Source organism: Mustela erminea, chromosome 1 (assembly GCF_009829155.1).
Source record: "Mustela erminea isolate mMusErm1 chromosome 1, mMusErm1.Pri, whole genome shotgun sequence".
In the NCBI taxonomy this organism is placed as follows: domain Eukaryota; kingdom Metazoa; phylum Chordata; class Mammalia; order Carnivora; family Mustelidae; genus Mustela; species Mustela erminea.
In genome coordinates, this window is record NC_045614.1 from 140,838,237 (window position 1) to 140,858,268 (window position 20,032).

General features: G+C 34.9%; 1 protein-coding gene across 2 annotated transcripts in view; it reads left to right on the forward strand.

Moving 5' to 3' along the window:
• Nucleotides 1–17,707, forward strand: part of DHX36 (DEAH-box helicase 36) — a 52,486-nt gene extending 34,779 nt beyond the window's left edge. Inside the window, exons 18-25 of one of the 2 annotated variants that reach the window (XM_032344428.1) lie at nt 5,867–6,040; nt 6,177–6,263; nt 7,261–7,344; nt 10,360–10,459; nt 10,560–10,650; nt 12,659–12,779; nt 13,859–14,011; nt 14,418–17,707. In XM_032344428.1, coding sequence (XP_032200319.1) covers nt 5,867–6,040; nt 6,177–6,263; nt 7,261–7,344; nt 10,360–10,459; nt 10,560–10,650; nt 12,659–12,779; nt 13,859–14,011; nt 14,418–14,603 — 996 coding nt within the window. In that variant the 3' untranslated portion in view covers nt 14,604–17,707. The remainder of the gene's footprint in view (nt 1–5,866; nt 6,041–6,176; nt 6,264–7,260; nt 7,345–10,359; nt 10,460–10,559; nt 10,651–12,658; nt 12,780–13,858; nt 14,012–14,417) is intronic. The other variant, XM_032344434.1, reaches the window with a different exon arrangement.
• Nucleotides 17,708–20,032: the final 2,325 nt, after the last annotated feature.

Here is a 20,032-nt window from a genome sequence, read left to right on the forward strand (position 1 = left end):
CATCTGGATGTCTTCTTGGGAAAAAATGTCTATTCGTGTGTTATGTCCATTTTTAATTGAATTGTTTGTTTTTTGGGTGTTGGGTTTCATAAGTTCTTTATGTATTTTGGATACTAACCCTTTATCAGATACATAATTTGCAAATATTTTCTGCCACTCCAAAGGTTGCCTTTCAGTTTTGATTGTTTTCTTCGCTTTGTAGAAGCTTTTTATTTTTTATTAAGTTCCAGTAGTTCTATTTGTTTGTTTTATTGACATATAGTGTATTAATTTCTTCAGAGGTACAGGTCTGTGAATCCTCAGGCTTACACAATTCACACGACTCACCATAGCACATACTCTCCCCAGTGTCACCCCATCACCACCCAGCCACCCCATCCTTCCCACCCCTCTTCCCACCATCAACCCTCAGTTTGTTTCTTGAGATTGAGCCTTTTACGGTTTGTCTCCCTCTCTTGTTTCATTTTTCCCTCCATTCCCCTATGGTCCTCTCTCTTGTTTCTCAAATTCCTCATGTCAGTGAGAGCATATGATAATTGTCTTTCACCGATTAACTTATTTTGCTCAGCATAATACCCTCTAGTTCCATCCATGTCATTGCAAATGGCAAGATATCAGGTTTTTTTTGATGGCTGCATAGTTTATTTTTTCTTTTGTTTCCCTCAAGAAGCATATTTTGTAAAAAAAAAAAAAAAAAAATTGCTGTGGCCCATGTCCAAGGGGTTACTGCCTATGTTCTCTTCTGGGATTTTTATGATTTCCTATCTCACATTTAGGTCTTTAATCTCTTCTGAATTTATCTTTGTGTATGATGTAAGAAAGTGGTCCAGTTTCATTCTTTTGCATGTTGCTGCACAGTTTTCCCAGCACAGTTTGTTGGAGATACCATCTTTTTCCCATTGGATAGTCTTTCCTGCTTTGTTGAAGATTAGTTGACCATACAGTTGTGAGTTCATTTTTGGATTCTCTATTCTTTCCACTGATCAATGTGCCTATTTTTGTGCCAGTACTGTCTTGATCACCACAGCTTTGTTGCATAGCTTGAAGTCCAGAATTGTGATACCTCCAGCTCTGCTTTTCTTTTTCAAGATTGCTTTGGGTCTTTTGTGGTTCCCTACAGATTTTAGGGTTGGTTGTTCTAGCTCTTAAAAAATGTTGGTGGTATTTTGATAGGGATTGCATTAAAGGTGTAGATTGCCTTGGGTATTATATATAAACAGTATTCTTCTAATCCTTGAGAATGGAATGTTTTTCCATTTCTTTGCATCCTCTTCAATTTCTTCCATCAGTGTTTCATAGTTTTCAGAGTATAGATCTTTCGTCTCTTTTGTTAGATTTATTTATTCCTAGGTTTGATAGAGTTGTAAACGTGATTGATTCCTTAATTTCTCTTCCTGCTGCTTCATTATTTGTGTATAGAAATGCAACAGACTTCTATATGTTAATTTTGTATCCTGCACCCTTAGTGAATTTATTTATCGGTTCTAGCAGGTTTTTTTTTAGAGTCTTGGGTTTTCTATATAGAGTATCATGTCATCTGCAAAGAGTGAAAGTTTTGGCTTCTTCCTTGCCAATTTGGATGCCTTTTATTTATTGTTATTGTCTGATGGCTGAGGCTAGGTGGTGAGAGAGGACATCCCTCATTGGTTCCTGAAGGTAGAGGAAAAACTGTTTTTCCCCTTTTAGGATATTAGCTGTGAGATTTTTGTATATGGGCTTTATTATGTTGAGGTATGTTCTCTCTAAACCTACTTTGTTGAAGATTTTTATCATAAACAGTTGTATTTTGTCAAGTATTTTTTCTGTATCTGTTGAAATGATCATATGGTTTTAATATTTTCTTTTTTTAATGGGTGTATCATGTTGATTGATTTGCAAATATTGAACCACCTGGCAACCCAGGAGTAAATCCTCCTTGATCATGGTGAATGATTTTTTTAAAGTATTGTTGAATTTGGTTTGCTAGTATTTTAATTGAGAATTTTTGGATCCGTGTTTCTCAGGAATATTGTCCTGTAGTTCTTTTTTAGTGGAGTCTTAATCTGGCTCTGGTATCAGTAATGCTGAATGAATTTGGTATTTTTCCTTCCTTTGCTGTTTCTTGGAATAGTTTGAGGGTAGGTATCAACTCTTTAATTAAGTTTGGTAGAATTTGCCTGTGAAACCATCTGATCCTGTACTGTGGTTTATTGGGAGTTTGGGTTTTTTTGTTTTTGGTTTTTTTGTTTTTGGGTTTTTTTTTAATTGATTCAGTTTCTTTGCTGATTATTGGTCTGAGTTTTCTGTTTCTTTCTGTTTCAGTTTTGGTAATAGTTGATGTATTTCTAGGAATTTTTTACTGGTTGTCCAATCTGTTACCATACAGTTTTTCATAAAACCCTGTTGCAATTGTTTGTATTTCTGTAATAGTGGTTGTTACTTCTCTTCTCCCATTTGTGTTTTTATTTGGGTCTTTTTTCTTTTTGATAAGCCTGGCTAGAGGTTTATCAGTTTTACTAATTTTTTCAAAGAACCAGCTCCTGGTTTCTTTGATCTGTTCTGTTGTGTTTTTTTAGTTTCTATATCATTTATTTCTGTTCTGATCTTTATTTCCTTCCTTCTGCTGGTGGGAAGCTTACATTTTAAAGAAGTAAGAAATTCCCAGTATCCTAAAAGGCCCCCTGCTACCCTTTCCCAATCGCTCCACTGTCCCTTAGTCCCGAAGATAACCTCTATCATGACCTTAATGGTAATCACTTTACCATATAAGTGTACATTTCTTTAAAGAGCTTAGTTTAATTTGGTCTATTTTGTGAACTTTACATGAACTCATACAGGATATAAGGGATTTCTTTTGAAGGGGAGGGGTTTCTGGATTCTTTAATTTAATATTGTGAAATCCATCTACATAATTGCTTTTAACTGAAATTAATTCAATTTCAGTTCTTTACTGTATTTTATTGTATGACTACTGAAAGACATTTTTCTTATTTCCAGTTTGAGGCTACTGCATATAATGCTGGTATGAGTAATCTTTAGTATTCACTTTCTTGGTACACATATTTTATGTATTTTCATGGGCATAGACTTAGGAGTGAATTCACTGGCTCTCAAGGTGTGTATTCATATATATATATACATATATATATCAACTTGGGTAGATAACTAACAGTTTTCCAAAGTTGTCAAACCACTTGACATTCTGCTGGTGCCAGTGGTAGGTGAGAGTTCTCATTGCTCTAAAGTTGCACCAGTCCTTGGGAATCTTGTATTCTGAGGGTGCGGATAGGTAGTTCTGATTTGTGGTAGTTCTAGTTTGCATTATCACAATGAATTTGCCGACAGCTTTTTGTAGGTTTGTAGGTTTGCCTCTTCTGAAACTATTGATGCCTGCTTTTCTGTTACGGTGTAAGGAATTCATTTTTATACTTGTGTCTCTTGATCTGAGCTTTTGTCAGCTGTGTATTGCATGTGCTTATGTTTTTGCTTTTTTACTTTTTTAATAGTGCTTCAATAAATAAATTTTAATTTTAATATAGTAACATATCACATATATCAGTCTTCTTTTTATGTTAGTAATTTTTGTCCTGTAGTAAGCCTGTATCCCAGAGATAGAGTTAACTTGATTGTTTGGTCTTCCACATTTAGATACTTAATCCATCTGCAGTTGATTTGTGTGTGCATTTGGTAAAGTAGGATTCAAAATTTTTACTGAATCTGGATCACTTGACTAAATGCTGTTTATGGAAAAATTCATCCTTTCCTCTTTGTTCTATAGCTTTTATCTTAGATCAAGTGTCTGTGGATTTGTAGACTCTGTTCTGCTTTAGTGCCCTCATATGTGTTTGTGGGCACTATGCGGCCTTAATTAACAATACTGAGTCTTACCACATAGGATAATGATTTATCCCATTCGTTTAGGTATTTAATCTCTCTTGGTATTTTGGTGTTTTCTGTGTAGGAGTTTTATGAGTTTAAGATTCATTTCTCAGTAGTATTTTTAGATTCTACCATAACAAATTTTTCATTTTCTTATGACTCTGATACACAGAAATGAAACTGGTTTTGTTTTGTTTTTAAAGATTTATTTACTTATTTATTTGAAAGAGAGTGTGGGTGCACACACGGGAGAAAGGACAGAAGGAGAGAGGGAGAGAGAGAGTCTCAAGCAGAGCCCAATGTGGGGCTTGATCTCATGACCTAGGGCAAAATCAGAGCCTTGATTAAGGCTTAACGAACTGAGCCACCCAGGCGCCCCTGAAATTGGTTTTTGAATGTTGATCTTGTATTCAGTCACAAAAACCCACTTATTCTGGTAATTATATGTAGATTTCTTCCTGCACATACAGATACATTTGTAAGTACAGTTTGTTTTTAAGTAGGCTCCATTCCCAGCATGGAGCCCAATGCATGGCCCAAACTCTTGACCCTGAGATTAAGATCTGAGCTGAGATTAACAGTTGATGCTTAACTGACTAAGCCACCCAGGCACCCCTGTAAATACAGTTTTATATATCCCTTTCCACTTATCTAGGATCCCTAGCACAGTGTTGAGCAGAAGTGGTATGATAGAATGCATTCTTAAGTTCCTATTCTTAGAGGGAAAGCTGTCAACAATTTGTTAAGAGCATGTTTATTGTTGTTTTTTTCTTTTTTTTTTTTTGTGAAAACTCAAATTGAGGAAGTTTCTATTCTTAGTTTACTAAAAGATTTTTATCTTTCATGGATAATTGATTTTGTCAGATCCCTTTTCTGCCTCTGATAAGATTATGAGATGATTTTCTTTTTCTTGCTTAATTTGTGATGTATTGGGTTACATTGATTTTTCAAATGTTAAACCAGCTTTCATTTCTGAAACAAATCTGACTTGCTAGGCTTCAGTTTGCCATTGTTTTGCTTTGGTTTCTCATGCATAAGATTATTCAGTAGTGTTCCTTTCTCCAAATGTCCCTGTCAAGTTTGGTACCAAGATTATGCCAGGTACAAAAAACAAGTTTGGGAGCATTATATATTTTTTGTGTTTGTATTCTCTGAAAGAAATTTTTTAAGATTAAGGTTATTTCTGCCATATATGTTTAGTAAAGTCTGTTTCTAATGGGATACACATATGTTACAATTTTATCCTATTATTTTTTGTTGATAATTTCTTGTATACCTAGTTATTTTAATTGAATACTTGATATTGTATTTACAGAATTCTTTGTAGATACAAATTTGAAGCTTGGGATGGTGATAACTTTCTCCAGAGAGGATTTATGTTGCTTCTGCGAGGAAAAAGAAGCCCCATTGCTGGGCTCACCTCCCTGAACTTCCTTTTTCCCCCCAAATTCTAGATTTATAATTCTTGTACTTCTTTTTTTAACTCCTCAGTGTCTTCAGCCAGCTTTTCTAGCTATATTCATTGGGATGATTGGACCAAATTACCTAGGTAATCAGAGCAGTAGTCCACCTCCATTTTTCAGTGTTCTGGATATGCTCATTATTTCTTGCCTTCCTGTCTGATGTCTTTTAAACTACTAGAATCAAGGCTCTGCATTATTTATTCCAAATATATAATAGTTGTTTCTTTTTTTGTTTTTTCCCACAAGTCTAGTGGGTGATTCTCTATTTTATTAAAGGTTTGCTAATGTGGCATTTCTCTTATTTGTCTCCTAACATTTAGAGTAGGATGGGTTGTGGATTTTTTTTTTTTTTAATCTGAGTTTCTAACCTTTTTGACCTCAGAACTTATGTTTTGATGAAGAAAAAAATATTGAACAATATTAGGGCATTTGGACCTAAGAGAGTGAGGACTGTCCTGCTGTTTATTTATTTTAAAAGAAACTAAAATAGCTTTGAATGTGATGCTTTACAGTATGTCTTTTAAACATAAATCCTCGCTTTACAGAACGCTTTGGATAAACAAGAAGAATTGACACCCCTTGGAGTCCACTTAGCACGATTACCAGTTGAGCCACACATCGGGAAGATGATTCTTTTTGGAGCTCTGTTCTGTTGTTTAGATCCAGTACTTACCATTGCTGCTAGTCTCAGCTTCAAAGATCCCTTTGTCATTCCATTGGTAAGATACAAGTAAAAAGCTAGACATTTTTATAGACTCAGAATAGTTGTTGCTTACATCATTTTTTATAAACTTTTTATTAGAATGCCTTTCTGTATAGTTGCCTTCATTTTTTTTTTCTCCCTCCTTTCTGAAGGGCAAAGAAAAGATTGCAGATGCAAGAAGAAAAGAATTGGCAAAAGATACTAAAAGTGACCACCTGACAGTTGTAAATGCATTTGAGGTAAAAAAAAAAAAAGACTTGTCCTAGATTGTGACAGTTCATTCAAGTGAAAAGCTGCTAATAGAAGAGAAACATACTCATTTTTAAAATCTGTATTATTATAAGTATCAGGATTAAACTGCTAAGTTTTGAAAATTAGGTGAACATTCAAAAAATTTGAACATGATTTTTCAGTTTTCTGATAGTTCGTTAAATTTACCCTGTTGGGAAAAAAGTCTGTATTTGTGTTTTGATAACAAGAGAACAAGTGAACAGTTTATCTCAGAAATCTATTTGATTTTATTTCATACTGTTCATTTGATGTTATTTGATACTGTTCATCATTACTTTCATGAAAGATGGTCCCATTCTGTTCATTAATAAACTATATTTGGATTTAACATTTTGATAGAGTATCATGATCACATATATTATTTAGAGAGACTGTTTCTCTTCCCAAAAGTCATGCTTATTTGAGGAAAAGATTTATCACCCATCTTTGCAAAATTTAAATGTAATTTGGTTTTTTAGAGATGACATCTTTTTACTGTAGTACTAGATCCAGTTTTGTACTTTATGTTATGGGAAATTCATACATTTTTTCCTTTGAGTTCATCTAGTAGTAACTTTTCTTTTTCCCCAACTTCCCTTCTCTAAAAAACATCTATATTTGCAAAGTGAATAATATACAGTAGCTTTAGAAAATTGTCCAACAGAGTGTTCTTTTTGTTTATTACATACTATATATATTGACATTTTATATAAAATATACAATATATTACTATAGGACTTGTTTATATGAAGAAAGGTCTGGAAATTCATTGGTGGCTATCACTCAACTAGAATCATGGGGAGCTCATGGATTTTTTGTTTGTTTTTTTATAAATTTCAAAATTCTTTGAATTTTTTAACAAAATGAAATATCAGAAGATCAAATTATTACCAAGATTAAAAACAAACCAGTAAGCATCTTTGTTTTGAGGAACAATATAGTTTTCTTTATTTCTTTGCCCCATAGGGCTGGGAAGAAGCTAGGCGACGTGGTTTCAGATATGAAAAAGACTACTGCTGGGAATATTTTTTGTCTTCAAACACATTGCAGGTAATGATGAATATTTTGAAATGATTCCCAGATATGTTAGAGTATATATATACCCATTTTGTGTTACAGCTATAGCAAAATGTTAATTGTGTGAGTTTGCCATAGGAAGTTAAATTATTATACAATATAAAGGAATTTTTATTAAATAAATCAGCTGCAACAAAGCAGGTATAAAGCTAATAGCTAAGAAAAGGAACCAGATCCAAAGTATAGCAGGAAATGTGGTAAAGCTTGGCTCCTGGTCTGCCCCTACCCTCTAATTGCTGTTTTGATGATTCAGCCTGAAAAGAATCTATTTTAAAAAGATCAAATACTGTCTTTCTTTTAACATACTAAATATCTGTACCTTAACTTTTGGGTAGTTTAACTGTTTTGTGTTGGGTGAAAACACTCGACAGGAACCATTTGTGAAACAGCAGATAATAAATAGGAAAAATACACATCAGACTTAAGACTCTACAGTGAATTGGAGAAGTGTAAGAATAGGAATTCCTCACTTTGCCTTATTCACGTACATTCTAGCTCTGTAGCATGAGCCCTGGTACTGGATATTTAACAAATCTACAAGGGGATAAAAGAATCAACAATCTAAGGATGCCTGGGTGGCTCAGTTGGTTAAGCGCCTGCCTTTGGCTCAGGTCATGATTCCTGTTTCCTGGGATCAACCCCACATCAGTTTCCCTGCTCAGCCGAGAACTGCTTCTCCCTCTCTCTCTGTCTCTCCTCTGGCTTGTCTTCCCCACCCCCACCCCCAAGTAAATAAATAAAATCTTAAAAAAAAGAAAAAAGAAAAAGAATCAAGAATCTAGCATGTCTGGCAAATCTAATCAAAACTGCTCAAACAGGGGCACCTGGGTGGCTCAGTGGGTTAAAGCCTCTGCCTTCGGCTCAGGTCATGATCCCAGGGTCCTGGGATCAAGCCCCACATCGGGCTCTCTGCTCAGCAGGGAGCCTGCTTTCTCCTCTCTCTCTGCCTGCCTCTCTGCCTACTTGTGATCTCTGTCTGTCAAATAAATAAATAAAATCTTTAAAAAAAAAAAAAACTGCTCAAACATTAACAAAATGAAGAATCAGAACATTCTGAAAGTTAACGACAGTCAAAGGGGGCAAAGATGGGACATACCTTACAACTCCTTCATAGTAAGGAACAATTTAAGAATATGGATTCTGTAAAACAAAGATAAGACCTAAGAAGACATCATGACCAAAAGAATCACAAGGAACAAAGTGGAAGTTCCTTTAAAGGAAGGCTCTGGATGATCAGTTTTTAGGTTTAGTTGCAAAAAGAAAAATTTAAAGCTGTAAGTAAAAAGCTTGTAGACAAGACAGGACTGATCCATCATGAAGACAATAGATGTCTCTGCGTAGGAAATTCAAGTGTAATTATGAATATCTATTCAAAGATATGTGCAAGAGCATTCCCTGAAATAGAAAAAAAAAAAAAAATAGCATGAACTACAGGTATGAACAATGCTGAATCTAAGTGTTAAGAATTTTATATCCAGTCAACATATTAATTCAACTATAAAGACAGGACAGGTATTCAAGAAAGCACTTGAAATACTACATCCATGAACTGTTCTTGAATAACTCACTGACAGTAAAATGCTGTCTATTAAGAGATAAATCAAAAAGAGTCTCAGGAATAGAGAGTACATGCTAAGTCAGTGGGTCATGTGCAGTGATATTGTTTACATACAGTACAATTGCAAAACAGTATTGGAATTATAGGTACAAAATAGAATATAAAGGTTATTATCTTGAACAGTATAAAGTAATGATAATAAAAAACCAGGAGGTGGTCTAGAGAGTCAGAAAAATTAGGGAAGCTTAAGTCTCACAGTTCATAAAAGGGGCATACAATTAAGTAAGACCAACTTTATGTTTCATAATCTCTAATTTTTTTTTAAAGGCTTTTATTCATTTATTTGAGATAGGACATTAGTGAGAGAGAGAGAACACAAGCAGGCAGAGCAGCAGGCAGACGGAGAAGCACACTCACTGCCAAGCAGAGAGCCTGATGTGGGGCTGGATCCCAGGACCCTGGGATCATGACCTGAGCCAAAGGCAGAGGCTTAACCACCTGAGCCACCTAGGCACCCCATCATAATGTCTTATTTTAAGTTTGTAAGGATCCTTTATTATCTCATGGTTGTGAAGATTTGGGATTCATCAACTTATATTTCTATTTAACTTTCTTTTTAAATTGAAACAAAATTACTCAGCACCCCCCAAAAATTGAACTAAAATTAATTTTAATACTTTCATTAAAACAGTTTTTATACTGTTATCCCATTGTTAGGATAGCCTTTCTGTCCAATTCTTCTGTCAGTATACATGGGTAAGTGTCTACAGTATTATTTACCTAAGTTAATGGTTAGTTTGACAGTACTGACTTTAGGGAAATTTCTTCATTTGTATTTTTCTGTATTACTTGTGTGCTTTATAATGAGCCATGCATCATTTGTATTCAAATTATGATTCTTCAAAACAAAAAAAGACCTTAAAGCCTTCTTGCCACTTTGTAAAACAGCAGTTAATTCTCAGTAGTAGAAATGTGGATGTTGGTTATTTTATTTAATTTTATGAATTTTTTTTCAAAATATAGGATGGAGAATAACTTTAAAAATTACATTAGTGAATCTTTTTTGCAAAATGGAGCAGTACTTAAATGTCAGTGGTTATTCCCTATAGCAGGCAAACCTTTTCTGTAAAAAAAAAAAAAAAATCAGACACTAAATATTTTAGGCTTATAGGCCAAATGGTCTCTCACTTCTGCCTTTATAAGTGTAAAAGTGGCCATAGATAATAGATGAGGGAGCGTAACTGTTCCAAAAAAGAAAACTTCATTAACAAAAACAGGTTTTTGCAACCTCTGCTCTAAAAACATCACATTTTTGCCAGTGTTTTATAAAGCGTGGAAAACTTAACAGCTATCAATGAGTACATACTTTACAGCTCCTGTAAGCCCTTGTGAAAGGTATTCTGGTTCTGTTTGTTACCATTGCTCCCTAGATGCTGCATAACATGAAAGGACAGTTTGCTGAGCATCTTCTTGGAGCTGGATTTGTAAGCAGTAGAAATCCTAAAGATCCAAAATCTAATATAAATTCAGGTAAGCAGAAAATACAGTGTAAAAATCAGCTTGCTGCCCTTGTTTGTTATATCTATATTTTACTTTTTTTTCCCCCCCTCTGTCTTCCTACTCCCAATAGATAATGAGAAGATAATTAAAGCTGTCATTTGTGCTGGTTTATATCCCAAAGTTGCTAAAATCCGACTAAATTTGGGTAAAAAAAGGAAAATGTAAGCATTGAAGATTATTATGAATTACTTAATTCTCTCCTTAAACTTTTGAAATCCTCTTAATGCAGAGTTTATATTGTAAACTTGTTCTTATTTATATTTGGACCATATTCTTATTTACTTTTGATCACTTAATGAAGGCATTTGTTTGACATGGGCATCACTTTCCCTCAGCACATATCTGGCATCAGCTATTATTCACAAAGAATGTTAATAAAATACAATACTAGAGTAAATATTAGGAAACTAAGCCAGTTATTAAAAATCAATGGTGGATGGATATTACTTACAGAAGATTTTTTTAGGATTTCTTTTCTTCTTCTAAGACACATAATTTTGTGATTTATCTCTTTGATGAAAATTGTGATGATCTATCTCTTTCGAAAAATAAGGTAGAACTTTAAAATATATATATTTACAAATAATCAGCTTCAGTAGTAATTGCAGATTGTGAGGCACATTTTTTGCATACCAAATGAGTTCATTCTAGTGAGGAAATGGAGAAACTAAAAGTCTCAAATGACTAGTAGTACCCTTTTAGAAGGCACACTAGATTAGAGTCAGTTGTCAAGACATGAAATAGTGGCTTGGTGGATTCACAGGTAAATGTATTAACTTGAGCACCATGTCCTAGGGAAGTAATACCACGTGTGTTTTAAAAGCTATATTGTAAAGAACATAGATGTCCATACCAGTGAGGAGATTATTTAATAATATATTACAATGACATTTAAGCTCATAGGCTTATAAAACTGTGTAGTAACAAAATAATTCTGACTTTAAATGAAAAAATTTAGATATCCTATGACTATAAAGATGCAGAGTAGACTATGTGCAGACATTGTTTTAGGGCAGGTAGACTATGTGCAGACATTGTTTTAGGGCAGTGTTTCTCAGTGGGGATGACTCTGCTTGCCAAGGGACATTTTATTTGGCTGTGTCTGGAGACATTTGTGGTGGTTAGACCTGGAGCAGTACTATTAGCATCTAGTGGATAGAGGCCAGGGATCTATTAAACCTTTAATATCCAGGACAGCACCCACAACAAAGATTACTCCGTCTACTATGTCAAAAACGCAGAGGTTGAGAAACCCTGTTGAACATATGAAATTACGGGTTACATGAGTTTTCATTATTGTGGCTGGATTATCCTCATTTTAAGTGATCCAGGTACTTTTTGATACCAGTACTTCGTCGGATTTCATTTCCTATATCTTCCTGACTTTACAGGTAGTGTCACAGAGAGACTCTGAAATACATATTATGTATCTCTCTGCCATCCTAGGAAGAATTTACGGAAAAAATGTAGCTCTGTTTGTATTGGTGCTCTATTTTGGTCTAGCCCAGCCAGGGTTCAGCACATTTCAGCATGCTTGGCCAAAATGTTGTTTCTGTAAACTCTTAGTGGAACGTAGCCACACCTATTTGTTTATATGTTGTCTATGTCCTTTCCTGCTCCGTCAGCAGAGTTGTGAGGCTGTGACAGAACTCATAACACCCATAGAGCCTAAAATATTTCCTCTCTGTTCCTGTGCAAAGAGTTCACCAGCCCCCACTGCTGTAGTGATGTAGGGCTCTAGGGTGGGATTGGTTAAATAGATTGTGGTAAGGACAAATAATTTCTGATTTTATTCTGAATAATGACTCATGACCGTGATTCTTGATTTCGGATAAAACATTTATGAATTCCTAGAACCAGAGAAAAAATGCTCTTAAAAACAAATAGGAAGGATTACCAGCTTTTATGCTGTCATTTAATACAAATAATTACCGTTGACTATTTAAAGATAAACTATCAAACATGTCCCTGCTGAATTATGTTAACTAAAAGCTCTTTCCAATTGAGATAAATTGTTTTGTTCTCAAATATAGATTTGTAAATTTATATTACAAAAATAATCTGGCCTCATCTGTGTAATTTTTTTCTTTTTGGATTCTGGGATTGGTTTGGAATCTCCCAGAATTATTGTTGTTGTTGTTGACAAACTGCATTTTAACTTTTTTAAAGGGTCAAAGTTTACACAAAATCTGATGGACTGGTTGCTATTCATCCTAAATCTGTTAATGTGGAGCAAACAGAATTTCACTACAACTGGCTTATCTATCATCTGAAGATGAGAACAAGTAGTGTAAGTGAATATTTAAAATAATTATGGATCTGAACTGAAGACTGAAATACATCAGTCTTGATGTATTTTTACTTCTATGTACTTACCAAAATTAAACATAAAATTAGTTCTGAAATATTTTTTTCTGACCTGAATTACAAGTTCTTTAAGCAAATCTATACTTTTAATGTGCAACGTGTCTGTCATGATGGATCTTTGTATTTTAATTACTTTGGACAGTTAATTGATTCACGTAGTTTTCCTTCAGAGCCCGCTTTCAAGAAGTACTGGTGTATACAGGAGTTTACACCATACAGAGAATTTTGTGGACATGCATGTCAATATAGCTATAAGTACTGGTCAGAACATTGAGTAAAATTCTGCTTATGTGTAGATAAAAATAATTTCAGGGTGCCTGGGTGGCTGAGTCGTTAAGCCTCTGCCTTCAGCTCAGGTCATGATCCCAGGGTCCTAGGATTGAGCCCCACATTGAGCGCTCTGCTCATTGGGAAGCCTGCTTCTCCCTCTCCCACTCCCACACTCACTTGTGTTCTCTCTCTCTCTCTCTCTCTCTGTGTGTCAAATAAATAAATAAATAATCTTTTTAAAAAATGATTTCAGATACACTAATGCTTTCATTTTGTCACTCAGAAAATATTTTGTTTAAAGTATAGTGCTATTGTTTGAATCGAAGCAGAAATATAAAAACTCCTGTCTTCTCTGAATTAATGAAGACTGGCCAGTTGAAAATGGGTGTATCTTCAGGGCGCCTGGGTGGCTCATTTGGTTAAGTGTCTGCCTTTGGCTTAAGGTCATGATCCCAGGATCTCTGCTCAGCAAGGAGTCTGCTTTTCCCTTTTCCTCTGCCACTGCCCCTGCTTTTGCTCACTCCATCTCTCCCACATAAATAAATAAAATATTTTGAAAAAATAAATTAATTAAAATGGTGTATTTTAAAAATTAGTTTCTGTAGTTGACACTAGCAGGATAATACCTAATTTAGAAGGAAAACATTAATAGATCAATACTGGTGGTCGTGAATTAATGTGGAAATAATCCTTTTAGACTACTGAATATATTAATTTGTTTTCTCATTACAGATTTACTTATATGACTGCACAGAAGTTTCCCCATATTGTCTCTTATTCTTTGGAGGTGATATTTCCATCCAGAAGGATAATGATCAGGAAACTATTGCTGTAGATGAATGGATTGTCTTTCAGTCTCCAGCAAGAATTGCCCATCTTGTTAAGGTGACTGACTTTACATGATTTTATCTGAATCTACATGGGAGTTAGCACGTGGTATTGTGGTTTTTATACCAACTGTTACATATGTTATATTAAACATTTCCTGCTCTATTTCAGTAGAGCAAACCGTGTTGAGAAATTTATGCATAGTTTTTCCAGATTGTTTTTTCAGGTACTTATGAATCGGCCATTCTAAATGGCTCAGTGATTGAAGTTTGAATTTATTAACTTTACTGTACTTCAGTTGGGTACTCATAAACATACTTTAGTTAGTAGTTCACTAAATATTTCTGTTTTCTGTATAATAGCTTATGAAATTTGCTTGTAACAGCTAAAGTCACTTTTATGTATTACATAGTTTAATAGTATATCTGCCTTTGTTGAACATATGTGATTTTTCCAACCTTAGGAATTAAGAAAGGAGCTAGATATCCTTCTGCAAGAGAAGATCGAAAGTCCTCATCCTGTAGATTGGAAAGACACTAAATCCAGAGACTGTGCTGTACTGTCAGCTATCATAGACTTGATCAAAACACAGGAAAAAGCAAGTCCCAGGAACTTACCACCACGATTCCAGGATGGATATTACAGCTGACAACTTTTCTGTGGTGGTCTGAAAATTTGATAGCCATTTTCCATCATAGTTTAATTTTTGGCTAGATGCCAAACCATGGGACATGAATAATTTCCATATGTAAAGTAGAAACCTTTAGTGGGTAGTAAAGACGTAATGTGCATGATTTAAAAATGTTATCTGTAGCTATTATAAATCTAACATAAAAAGCAATATGTTCTCTCATCATATATTCTGTTGTGGTCATGGCCACACTTTGGGAGGACTATTCTGCTATATATTGAGTTGTACCACTTGAGAAATTCCTTTGTTCTGTTATGAGAAGTTAATCTTTCTGCCTGTAGTATGACTGAGTATGGAAACCAGGAAAAAGAATGGCAAGAAGCAGTGTCAAGAATTTGAACACAACCACATTTTTAAAGGAAACTTCTCTCAGAATTAATTTGTTGTAAAAAAGCCCAGTATTTAATAAAATGTACAGTGTATAAATCTCAGCTAAATTTTGGCTTGGTTTCTACATCTCTATCGTTTGGCTTACTCGGTTTTTTTAAATCTTTTTAGAATATATTTGTACCCCTTTTACATTAGCATAATGTAGCAATTGAGAAAGTGAATCTAAACTTGGTCACTTAAGTTCAGACTTCAGCTTTGACTTACCAGCTCCCTTGGGCAAGGTACTTACTGGCTTCTCTGTTTTTTATTTATCTATAAAATACAGGTAACAATTGTGAGGATTAAATATGTTGATACATTTAAAGTGCATAGCCTAGTTTCTGACACACACAATGTACTCACTAAATCTTAGTTTTTATTTGTCCCTGAATTTTATTTTTTTATTAACAATCTGTTATGTTATACTCATTTCCATGTCCTTAGTCCTGTTTTACCCTCTCAGATAATGGAAGCTCGTGTGATTTTTAAGGCTAGTGAGTGATAGGCTAGTGTTTTCAGCGGACTGACAAGTATCGTTGGTTGCTATCCTAAGAGCCATTTGGCCCTCCCCATTTGCTTGATTGTTGAAGGGTTTCCCCTCTGTAGCCTGGTGCCCAGGGATATTGGACTCTTCCCCAAGGGTAGATCGGATTGTTCTAAGCCAATCGTATATGGCCTTAACTCTTCTTACAAGTAACATGAGCCATCAGCGTATGAACCTGTTGCAACTGATGAGATCTGCAAGGGGACATCTGAGAAAGATTTTCTTCACTAGTAGACTTGGAGGAGTTTTCTCCTTTGGACATTGTCTTGTCTGAATTTAGCACTACTGTAGCCATTTTAGCATTGCAGAGGATAATGACGTTGGCTCAGTGGGAAGATGTAATTCACCAGAGTCCATGATAATGCTGGTGAGCTGCTGAATTACCCAATTTGAGACCTGCCTTGCACGTGGACTTATTTTGATAAACCCTCCTTTATGGAGTTAGCCACTTTCGGGTAGTGTATTTTGTTTAACTTGGCAGAAAGCATATTAACTGAAATACATAGTCTGCATCACTGTTTGCTGAGGCCTGTTTCTTCCATTTCTTTTGTGATCTAAGTTTGACCCACATGTATGACAAGAGGTGTAAGAGGTAGTAGTCCTGAACATACTGCAAAAGAAATTTAGGAAGAACATCTGCTGCATCCTTAAAAATACACATTTTCTTGTGCCTTCCAGTAAATGCAGAGAAACCAAAGGAAGAGTATCAAACAATGATTGGGATTGATTGATAGTGCTGTGATGATGTGTTTAGCACCACTGGTTCAGGTACTGCTCCCATTTCTGTGAATGTATGTCAGCCTGTTGTTGCCTTCTAAAGGTTTTGAATGTACTGTGTGTCCTAAGTCCATTCTTTCAGCTAGTCTCCCAAAAGTGATCTCTTAACTGAATTCTTAGATTGAGTCATATCATGGTGTTGTGGTCTTGTTCCTAAACTTAAGATGACCATTAGGGTCTGTTTGTAAGGGTGTTTATGTTTGTGTCTGTCTTTTCTTGCCTTTACTCTCTGGTTTAAATTCACAGTAGGCCAAACTGGTCTTGGAAGATAGCATTTAAAGAATCTGTTAATAAAAGGGAGGGAGGATTATTGGTTCATTTGTTCCATGTTCTCAAACCAGTATTTAATCTCCATAAGAATGAGGAAATTGTTCCTGAAGGATTGTTTAAGTAGATGAGCTATTGAAAGAGGCTAAAGCAGTCACTGTCACCCCCAGTTTCTTCTCCTGTACAGCTGATCAGGATGGAAATCTTGATTGAAGGTGCTATTTGTGTTGTTTCTTTTGTTTACAAAATAGTGTATTACTGAGTGGAAGATTTATTCCAGGCCTAAGAACTACGTTTTTTAGCAGTTTTAAGGAGTAAGACATTAAAAAGAAAAATCTGTTTGCCTCGCCAGTCTTAGTGATACCTAGACTAACTCTTAAACCCTGAAGCAGAAACTAAGAGGGGGAAAAAGAAGCCACTGAATAATCTTTTTAGAAAGTGTCTTTGAAAAGTGAGTATATGCATTGCTTCCTCATTCATTAACCTGAGCAAAAGCTCTAGATACATTTATACCTATTACAACAAGTAATTTTCTGTTCTTAATGTAGTTGTGAAACAAAGTCCACCCTGAGAGGTAGAGATTATTGAAAAGCTTTAGAAGGAATTTTAGTATCCCCTCACCCAAAGTAAATCGTAAATGTCTTTCCACTCTTCACTGAGTTTGCATTTTTTAAGTAATTGTCAGGATCATGTGGTATAATCATATAATATGCTAATTATTTTTAAATGGCATTTTTATTCGGGTTTTTAAACAGTATACCCTCATTGTAGAATATTTGAGAATTGAACAAAGAAAAGCATGCTAACCACTGTTATATTTTGATGTATTTCCATGCTTTTTTTTTAAGCTTCAAGGTATTATTTTATATATAATAAAATTTGCCAATTTAAGTGTATAATTCAGTGAATTTTGTCAAATGTATAAAGTCCTGTAATTGCTACCATCACAGTCTTCATCTAGAAGATTCTCATCACCTGAATTTCCCTTGTTCCCCTTTGCAACCAATCCCCTGCTTCTACTTCTACCCATTGGCAACCATAGATCTGCTTTTTGTCACTTGTTTTGCCTTTTCTAGAATTCCCAATAAATGGAAAATCACATTTAGTCTTTTGTCTCTATTTTCTTTTACTTAACACTTATGAGGTATTCATGTTTTTGCATGTATCGGTACTTAGTTGCCTTTTTATCATTTAGTTGTATTGCCTTGTATGGTTAAACCATAGTTTGTTTATTCATTGACTAATTGATGGACCTTTGAGTTATTTTCAGTTTTTTTTTTTTTTTTATTAAATAAAGCTGCTATGGATGTGTGTATAGGAGTCTTTGTGTAGATAAAGCTTTTCATTTCTTTTGGGAAGATACCCACGATTAAGATCATTATATCAGGTGGTAAGCGTGTTTAACTTTATAAGAGACTGCCAAACTGATTTCCAGCACACTAGGTGTGCTATTTTACATTCCTGCCAGCAATAGAGGATGGCTTCCGTGTGTTTCAGATCCTTTCCAGGACTTCATACTTTTAGTTGTTAATTTGGTGGTTTTTAATATTGGCCTTCAGTGAGTGTGGAGTCATAGATCATTGTGGTTTTAATTTGTATTTATTTCTATAATGATAAAAACTAATCTATAGTTTCCTTTTTGTGGGGTAATTCTGGCCTCATAAAATGAGTTGGGAAGTATTAGTCCTCTTCAAGTTCTGGATGAGGTGTATAGAATTGGTGTTAATTCCTTAAATGTTCGGAAGAATCCTGTGAAACCATTTGCACCTGGACATTTCTTTTTCAACAGTTTTTAGACAAATTCAATCTATTTATTAGTTATGGGATTATTTAGAGCTTTGATAGTTTGTGGTTTTCCTTGAATTGGCCCATTTTATCGAAGTTGTTGAATTTAGGAGTCTCGAGTTATTTAAATATCTCCTTATCCTTTTAATGTCTAAGGAATCTAATGATAGCCTTTCATTCTTTTTTTTTTTTTTTTTAAATTTATTTGACAGAGACAGCATGCAAGTAGGGGAAACAGCAGGCAGAGGGAAGAGAAAAGCAGGCTCTCCCCACTGAGCAGGGAGCCCGATGTTGGACTCAATCCCAGGACCCTGGGATCATGACCTGAGCCAGAAGGCAGTTGCTTAACCAACTGTGCCACTGAGGTGCTTCGCCTCTCTTTCATTGTTGACACTGGGAATTAGTCTTTTTATTTAGTCTTGCTAAAAGTTGTATCAGTTGTATTCATTTTTTCAAAGAACCCATTTTTTAATTGAGTTACACCCAACCTGGGACTCAAACCCAGAACACCAAGACCAAGAATCTCACGCTCCACCCACTGAGCCAGCCAGACACCCCTAGTTGAATTGTTTTCTAATCGTTGAGAGTTGAGTTCTTTATATATTTTGGATGTCAGCCTTTATTTGTTTTGCAGGATTTCTTCCTGCTCTGTGGATTATCTTTTCATTCTTTTTAATTTTAACAAAGTTCAATTTATCATTTTCTCTTTCATATACATTGCTTTTGGGGTTGTCAAAAAAGTCATAACCAGGGGCACCTGGGTGGTTCAGTGGGTTAAGCCTCTGCCTTCAGTTCAGGTCGTGGTCTCAGGGTCCTGGGATCGAGCCCCACGTCGGGCTCTCTGCTCAGTGGGGAGCCTGCTTCCCCCTCTCCTTCTGCCTACTTGTGTGTGTCTTTGTCTCTCTGTCAAATAAATAAATAAATTTTGAAAAAAAAAAAAAGCATAACCAAACCCAAGGTCACCTAGATTTTGTGTTACCTTCTAGGAGTTCTATAGCTTTATATTTTTACTTTTAGGTCTAAGCTTTCAAGTAAGTGGTTATTTATTTTTGTTAGTGATTTCTAACCTAAATGTAGTCCTAGAAATCTGTGTAATTTCAGTCCTTTAAAATCTGTTGAAACTTGCTTTATGACCCAGGAAATGGTCAAATGTTTTAATATTGTGTGTTCCTGAACATACATGTTTAAATTGTTGCAATTTCTTGTATATGCCTATTAAGTTAAATTGTTGTTCAGATCTTCCACACTTTGCTTGATTTTTATCTATTATACTTTTATGTAGCAAGAGTTTAAGTGTCATATGCTATGATTTTGGATTTCTTCTATTTCTCCCAAATTTTGTTTTATATCTATTTTTGACATATCTATATCTATCTATATATAGATAAATATCTGTATCTATTGAGACCATATTCTTGGGAGGAATATATGGAATCGTTGTCTTGCTGGTTCAATAAACCTTCCATCATTATCTAAAGCTCTTTCTATCCCTGGTCATACCTTTTATCTTCAAGACTATTTTGTCAAACATTGACAATAGCTCTATGTATTGAATATTGTGATGTTCTGCCCAGATCCTCCCTCAGGATTGAAGGACAATTCCCTTAGCTGCTACAAGTGCTGTCACATGATGGCCTTCACCTGT